Source organism: Lemur catta, chromosome 19 (assembly GCF_020740605.2).
Source record: "Lemur catta isolate mLemCat1 chromosome 19, mLemCat1.pri, whole genome shotgun sequence".
NCBI classification, from domain to species: domain Eukaryota; kingdom Metazoa; phylum Chordata; class Mammalia; order Primates; family Lemuridae; genus Lemur; species Lemur catta.
The window spans coordinates 32,681,818-32,690,041 of record NC_059146.1 but is presented as its reverse complement, the minus strand read 5'-3'; the positions used below and the strand labels follow the sequence as shown (position 1 = coordinate 32,690,041).

Here is an 8,224-nt window from a genome sequence, read left to right as displayed (position 1 = left end):
TATTTTTAGCTGTCCATATAATTTCTTTCTATTTTTAGTAGTGACCAGGTCTCCCTCTTGCTCAGGCTGGTCTCCAACTCCTGAGCTCAAGCAATCCTCCCGCCTCAGCCTCCCAGAGTGCTAGGATTACAGGCGTGAGCCACTGTGCGCTGCCTTTTGTATCTTTTTAATTTAACATTATACTATGAACATTTCCCCCATCAGTAAATAGTTTTCCCACAACATAATTTGTAATTGCTGCAAAGTATTTTTTAAAATACGCATCAAAAGCTTTATATAATTTTTAGCAGTTTTCCTCCAACTTTTGTTCTCATGACCATTCCAATGGCTAATTTTTTTTTTTTAAATCAGTGGTAAAACTGCCTCAGGGCAAATTCCTAGAACTGGGTTGAATAAGTCAAAAGCTATGCATAATTTTAGGGTTTTTGAGTCACATTGCCAAATGGCTTTCTAGAGAATCTTTGCTTTAGAATCCTTACGTGGGGTGTGTGGGAGTGCTTTTTCCCAATCCCTTGATAATACTATGTATTATAATTTTTTCTTTTTGCCAGCTTAATAGACGAAAATAATCTTAATACTATTTTTGCGTGTTTTGCATTTTAATATGATTATTGATCATACTGTCCATTCTCTTTGTGGGTGCCTGTTCACATCTTTTGCCTATATTTTTTGTTTGGGTGACAATTTGTAAGAGCTCTTTACATACAGGGACTTGAGTTTTCAAACCTGTAGGAAATCTTGCGGCTGGAAGCTCAAACCCCCAGGCTAAAAGGCGACCTTCATGCTTCTCTGGCCGGATTGCAGGTCTGTGCTGCTGTGTGAAAGACGCCACCAGCCTCGGCCAGAAGTCTGCGAGGCCTTCGGAAAGAGCGGGCCCGGGCACGGGGTTGCCAAACCCGCCGAGTTGCCAACGGCCGCCCGCCTGCTGCCGACGGGCGGCCGTAGTGCGCAAGAGCGGAAGCCGGGCCGCCCTTCCCCCACCCGCTTCCGGCCGCGGCTCAGTTCTCCCGCCTCCGCCTCCGCCGCAGCTCGTGGTCGTCCCGCCATGGCGCTGTCGCGGGGGCTGCCCCAGGAGCTAGCTGAGGCTGTGGCCGGGGGCCGGGTGCTGGTGGTGGGCGCAGGCGGGATCGGCTGCGAGCTCCTCAAGAACCTCGTGCTCACCGGCTTCTCCAACATCGACTTGGTGAGGGCAGGGCGCGCGCGCGGGTTGAATGGCGGGTTGTGGTGCGGGGGCTGGAGGCTCGGGGCCCGGAGCTCGCGTCCGGAGTTGGGGGGCGAGGGCCGGCCGGGAGGCCCGGGGCTGTGGCTGTCCGGGGGAGCGAGCTGTTCGGCGGGGATGGGGCGGGCCTCCGGACGCCGGGCCGGTTCTGGACGCCGAGGAGGCCGCGGCCCCCGCCTCACAGCGTCAATTTGTGGCGCCTCGAGGGTGTGGAAGTGGAGGCAGCCTCGTATCTTTTTTCTTTAAAACAGTTCCCTAACTATAACGGGTGAAGAAGATGATTAAGTCCCTCTTGGACGTTGTGGCTTAAATTCAGAGGTCCCCCTTAACTCAGTAGTAACGACCCAGAGCAGAGGATTGCGGGAACAGCAACCAGCACATCCTGAGCGCTTGTCCCGTGCGGTTTGCACGCATTAACGCATGTAGTCTCGCTCCCACCCTAGGAGTGCAAACGCTGTCTTCAGCCTGTTTTATTTCTAACGGATGAGGAAAGTTGAGATACATTGGGGTTTAATTTAGTAACTTACCCTGGGTCACAAAGCAAGACAAGACCCCTTTGGGGCTCGCGCTCCTCCGCATTGGGTATCGTCTGCGTGACTGTTGTGATCTCAGTAGGCAGTACGTTTGTTTGCTTATTCCATTAAAGATGTTAGGATTTTAACCTTTGCATTGATGTACAATGACAGGAAGCCGCTGTAATATTCAATCAAGTTATTTCTATTAATGTAAACTCTTTAGAGATTGGAGATGTTACCTGGAACTTGGATGTGAGTTTAAGGTGTCTTAAAGTTGTAGTGGAAACGTAGAATGAAAAAAAGTAGAGGTGGCAGACAGAACTAATAAATGAATGATGGGGAAGGGAAGAAAAATTTACACACTTTTTCTTTGGTTTTTGTAGGGTTAGCCTTCATACGCAGTTTTGTGCCACAAATCCAAATATGCCTGCGCTTTAGCTGTATGATAACTACTGATACTTGTTTAAAAGAACTATTTTGTAATAGACAAGAGATAGTGAATTTGAGTACCTGAAAAATAAATGCTTATCCTTTATGTGGTTTAATTTTTCTAGTAAATTTAGAAAGTACAAATAAAAAATGTTTTGGCAGTTAAGTGTTTTGATGATTTTTGCAAATTATAACCAAAACCATTAGGATATTTCACAATTAGAACATGTGATTGTTGTTTATATAAGTTGAAATGGAATGAAAATGACTTCCTTCAGTCATTTTTTCTCCATCTTTATATTTTTCTTTATATATATATTATATTTTAAGTAGCAGTTAGATACAACTTAAAACATGACACATTTTAAAATTATGTGTAGAAACTTCTTCCATAGCCCTCGTGTAATAATTGTAGATGAAATCATGTATGGATGAAGACAGCAGAAATTCAGTAAATCTGTTTTGCTGTGTATTATTTAAGAAAAAGAACAGGGCACAGTAAAATTTAATCTATTGGATTTGAAAGAGTAATTAGATTAATAGATTTTTCTCTATTCAATACTGCTCACTTCAGCACATATATTTTCAAAAAATTGACATCTATTTTTATGCCATCAAAGGAATTTCCTGAAACATTGCCAGGATGATTAAACAAAACAAAAATAATGCCGTCCTTTCAAAAGCGTTTTTGAGAAGGTTATCTGACATTTCATCTTGGTTCTTCTTGTATGCATTAACTTATTTTTATCAATTTAACAATTTTAGTATGACTGGTTCTAAAAGCATTTTTTCTACTAAGATAGCAAATACAAAAGTTCTGAGTTATAGATGCTGAGGATAATGACATTGCTCAAACATACCTGAGCATTTGTGATTTATCTAGGGTTTCTGCATTTGTAGATTGATCTGGATACTATTGATGTCAGCAACCTCAACAGGCAGTTTTTGTTTCAAAAGAAACATGTTGGAAGGTCAAAGGCACAGGTAACTATATTTCTCTTACCATTTCTATAATCCTTTGATGAATCTTCTATTTATGATACCAAATTAATTCTGCCTCTTCTGTAGGCTGGGGAAAATGGGTGAAGTGGTCTCTTTAGCTGAGGGATTTTGAAGAATAAAAAGACATATTGTGCAAAAGTCTTAGACTGAAGACTAAGCCTTCCTTTTTTGGTTTAAAAAGGAACTAATCCTTTAATTGGTGTGAATTTCATGTCCTCTTCTTATTTAAATATGATTGTTTACTTAGAGTGAGCCTTGTGTTTCTACACCCATGTTTGGGGACAAGAAAAGCTAGTGTGGCCTATGCTGTTGTCCCATTTAAAGCAGGACAGGTTCCTCTGGGGCTCTAGCCACTTTGACCTTGCTCTAGTTTCTTAAATGTTTCTTCATGATTCAGGGTCGTAAAACATCTCTTTCCTGTGCTTCTCTTCCAACTCTTTGACAAACTCCCAGTTGTTTCTCCTTTTCATTTTTCATATTGGTTTCTTTCTCCAGGGGTGCTTTCCTCAACCTTTTAGACTAAGTCAGGCCTCTTCTGATAACAATCTTTACTTTTCCTATCTGTTGTTTATCATAGTTTGTAGTTACTTATCTGGACAGTTATTTGATTAATGTTTTTTTTTTGCTCACCATGTGCATTATATAGGTCTTAGTACACAGAAGATGCTCAGTAAATATTTCTTAAGTAAATAAATGAATGACATTTGGTTATTGCATTTTATAGATTTGCTGAAGCTTGCCATTCAAGTAGAAGTGTGTTTGGTGGGATGGGAGAAGGCTCTAAATATGTGTATGTAGCTTAATCCTAATGGAATTTTGTCAAATTTTTGTGTTACTTTAATGTTTAATATAAATAAGGCACTATGTAAGTAGGTAAACATAGCATTGTTTCTGCCAAAAGCAAATTTCAAATAAGAACAGTAATATTGTAGTAATTTAGTGTTGTTTGTTTTTCCAGGTTGCCAAAGAAAGCGTACTACAGTTTTACCCGAAAGCTAATATCATTGCCTACCATGACAGCATCATGAAGTATGCTCTAATTGTTATGTTGCAAAGTTGTGTTTGCTGTGAATTTTTAATTAAACTTTAAAAGTATAAGGTATTTTTTAGCCAAATATGTGAGCTCAGAGTCATTGGGCTGTTTCCTTTTTTAGTTTATTTTATTTTTTTTTGTGAAACAGGGTCTCACTCTGTCACCCAGGCTAGCGTACAGTGGTATCATCATAGCTCACTGCAACCTTGAACTCCTGGGTTCAAGTGATCCTCCTGCCTCAGTCTCCTGAGTAGCTGGGACTACAGGTGCATGCCACCACATCCAGCTAATTTTTCCATTTTTATAGAGCCAGGCTCTTCCTCTTGCTCAGGCTGGTCTCAAACTCCTGGCCTCCAGCAGTCCTCCAGCCTTGGCCTCCTAAAGTGCTAGAATTACAGGCATGAGCCACTGTGCCTGGCCTCATTTGGCTTTTTAAAATGATGTATCTAGAATAATTAAAATTTGGTAATTTGTGCCTACAAAGTAGCATTCTTTTTACCAGTTTATGTATATAGTTTGAATGATTTAGATAAGTGATGAGATATTTTAGTACTTTTAATAAATGAGTTACTTGGAAATTTATGAAGGACCTTATATTCTTGCCTTAAATAAGAAGATATTTTAAACTATGAAATATCCTTATATATGATGAATTAGACTTTGCTAAATATGTTTCTCTCACTCTGATTGACTTCAGCATTCACCTTTAAGGTTTCCTCCCAAAATAATCTGTTATTAGGACTCTGACTTCTGTAATACAACACTTGGGATTGTGGTGGGGCAGCAGTTTTGACAGTACATGAATACTCTTCTCTCAGTAAAGATAAATAGAATAAATGTATAATTTTGGAGGTGTTGGAGTGAAGGAACTCTGGACCTAAATTATCCTTTATCTACAGTTGTTGTCTAGTTCACAAGTAAATGGTATTAAAAATAGTCCTTGTTGGAGGTATTGGAATTGGGAAAAGTCTTATACTTTCTCGGGGCATTTGTATCTTCACCATATTTTTAAATCTGGGTATTTGTTCTACAAACCTGCCTAAAGCCCTATAGCCTCTTACCCTGTGTTGCTTTCCCAGTGCTGCTAGAAGCAGAGACCCTAGGGGCTTGAGCCCTGCCTGATCCTGACCATGTGAGGTGAAGCCAGAAGCCAGGCAGATCCTGGGAATGTGCTCTTTATGTGTTCCCAGCACTTGCTGCCCGACAGGGCCTGGTGGGACTAGTGCGGTCATGCCATCTTTCTGCCAGTTGGAGATCCTGTTCTTGTGCCCTAGATAGCTGGCCAAAAAGGATAGGAATTTGGGAGAAATAATTTAAAATCTGCTTGTGTTTGGAAAAAGTCAAACCTTACTATCTATATGGCATATACCCCTAATATCAGCTATTTTTACGCTTACTAATATGTTTTTTCAGGACTCTGTATTATATTATGAAGATCATATATAAGGCTAGTTGTTTCGGTGACCTTTTTTTGTTTTGCCTTGTAGCCCCGACTATAATGTGGAATTTTTTCGACAGTTTATATTGGTTATGAATGCTTTAGATAACAGAGGTGAGATGATTTTAATACTTTTAATTTCTCAGTATTTCCCCTCTCCCAAATTAAAGCTGTTTACAAATTTATTATTAATTAAAATATTTCCTTATGAGTTAGAACTTAAAAGACCTAAGGGAAGCATGATCAGGTTTAAAGCTTGCCAACTGATTGCAGTGTGATCTAGAACTGATTTGTTCCAGGCAGAAATTTAGCTGTCACATACTCTACTGTTCTATCAAAAGGTATAAATAAAGATGAAGTTAAAAGATCTAAAGAGTGTGACCACTTAGGACGTGTGTTGGTAAAAATACTTCAGTAGTATTCCTTGTCTGTAATTACTTCCATGTGTAAAAGTACATCTGTCAAATGAGTTTGTAATGATTTGGGACCAGAAATACCAAAAGAAAAAACACGAGGAAGAGTCAGAATGACTTTTAACATGAGTCATTTTTTTTTCCCTAAGTTTAAACTGCCCTTAATAGTTCCAAGTTGATAATTACACATTTCTCATTCACTTCCATGGATTACTTGTTAATTATATTGGAATAGTGGTGAGTTAAGGAACACGTTGAAACAGTGTTTTGGCTGAGGTACAACAATAGAAGAGGAAGATGGCACTTTGGGATTCAAAAATTACTTGCTTCTAGGGGTGCTTTTCCTGGAGTAAATTTGTGATATATAAATTCCTTATGTTTGAAATTTTGCTAAGTGAATGTGTCTTAATGTCTATAATTTACAATTATATTACTCTGGCCATAGCCATAAGAAAATTATACATAAAATAAAAATAATGAGAAATAATTTGAGTATGTGTCATTCTAATTAAGGATAGTTAATTGTTTTTTCAATTCTGCTAAATAGTATTTTTCTTCCAGCTGCCCGAAACCATGTAAATAGGATGTGTCTGGCAGCTGACGTCCCTCTTATTGAGAGTGGAACTGCTGGTTATCTTGGACAAGTAACTACTATCAAAAAGGTAAAGAAAAGTTTTTTTAATTTTCCAAATATTTATTTGAGACCTTAACGAGGGAGGAAATAAACTTTGGATTTATGTAACAGGAGCAGGTCGACATCCAAGATAAAAGGATTTTCATGCACATATAAAACTTAGGATGCTGTAAAGGTACCCAAAAAGACTATGGGCAGGGAGATAATTTTAGCTCTGTCACTTTGTTTCATTTAGTCTGTGTATTAAAATCTTTAGACTGGTAAGCATAATAAACTTGCCTTTAAGAATTCTTGGTAGCCATGACGACATGGTGTAGCATGCTGTAGTTGACTTCTGGTAAACCAGTCATCTAAAAGTTACTTTCTGTGTAAAAGAGTCTGGATTTATATATCTGAAGAGAACTTTGAAAACTTTTTTGGGGTGTACTTGTGAAATATTTCAAACACTTAGGTACTAGAGAATAATAGAACAAATACCTGTGTGCCCATAAACCGGTTTTAAAAGTCTCGACATTGTGATTCATTTGCTTTTCAAACATTTTGTCCTTTACTTCTTTTAAGAAATTAAACATTATGGATACATTTGAAGGACTGTTTTATAGGTTTTGAAACTATGGAAAAGGGAATTATACTGTATTTAACATTTGCTGGGGGTTTTTTTTTGGCAGTTTATCCATGTTTAAAATTATGGCTTTATTTGTTTTAACTGTTAAATATTATCCTTGGAAGCTTATTCACTATCATTCTACAAAGACTGTTGTACACATCAGTGTGTGTTAAATTTAGGTGAATAAATGGAGGCTTTCAGTATCTGTTAACAAATCAAGGCAGTGCTTTTTTTTGCACTGTTAATGTGAGAGATAAGTGCTTGCCACGTGGCTACCTCCAAGAAAGCATTAGAAGGCTAAGGGCAGAAGAAATGGTATAATTGAGAAAACACTGAATCTGCTGCAATTTATATTAAGACAATATTTATGGGTTTTGGTTCTTTAACAATTATTAGAATGACTTTGCTTTTGATAAACCTCGTTACTGTGGTCCTGAGTCACCGGTATGTATTAAGACTGAGGTTAAGAATTGTTGAGATAAAGATGAGTTTTGAAAAATTGTCACAAGTGCCATAGACTTGATATATCTTGAAATTGATTACTTTTAACTCACTCCATGTATAGATTGTAAGTATATGGCTATGAATAATATTTAAATAACAGATTTACAACTTTAAGAAATAATTGGTTGGAAAGCTATTGTTTACCTTTCTAGTAGCTTTTCTTTCTGTTTAGTGTAGTCAAGGTAAACTTCTCATATTTGACACTCAGGTGCGGTGACTTTTATTTGGCTTATAAGTGACGTTCACTGGGCCAGGAGTCCAAGGAGTCCTGGCACAGCCCTAGCTGTGACTGGTTGATTCAATTAATTTTTGTGTTAGAGTTTATAAAGTAAGGATTAAATTTCCTTGACAACATAAAACCCAGTTGGAATGTAGGTTAACAATTGAAGTGTTTATAATTATATTACCTTATAATGTTGAGTAACTACCA

The 8,224-nt window shown here is 38.2% G+C and overlaps 1 protein-coding gene across 2 annotated transcripts in view; it reads left to right on the top strand.

The window, feature by feature from the left end:
• The first annotated feature begins 968 nt into the window (after positions 1–968).
• UBA2 (ubiquitin like modifier activating enzyme 2) overlaps positions 969–8,224 on the top strand; it is a 32,040-nt gene continuing 24,784 nt past the window's right edge. The window contains exons 1-5 of one of the 2 annotated variants that reach the window (XM_045532402.1): positions 969–1,183; positions 3,064–3,147; positions 4,124–4,194; positions 5,686–5,750; positions 6,611–6,711. In XM_045532402.1, coding sequence (XP_045388358.1) covers positions 1,046–1,183; positions 3,064–3,147; positions 4,124–4,194; positions 5,686–5,750; positions 6,611–6,711 — 459 coding nt within the window. In that variant the 5' untranslated portion in view covers positions 969–1,045. Of the gene's footprint in view, positions 1,184–3,063; positions 3,148–4,123; positions 4,195–5,685; positions 5,751–6,610; positions 6,712–8,224 lie in introns of those variants that run through there. The other variant, XM_045532403.1, reaches the window with a different exon arrangement.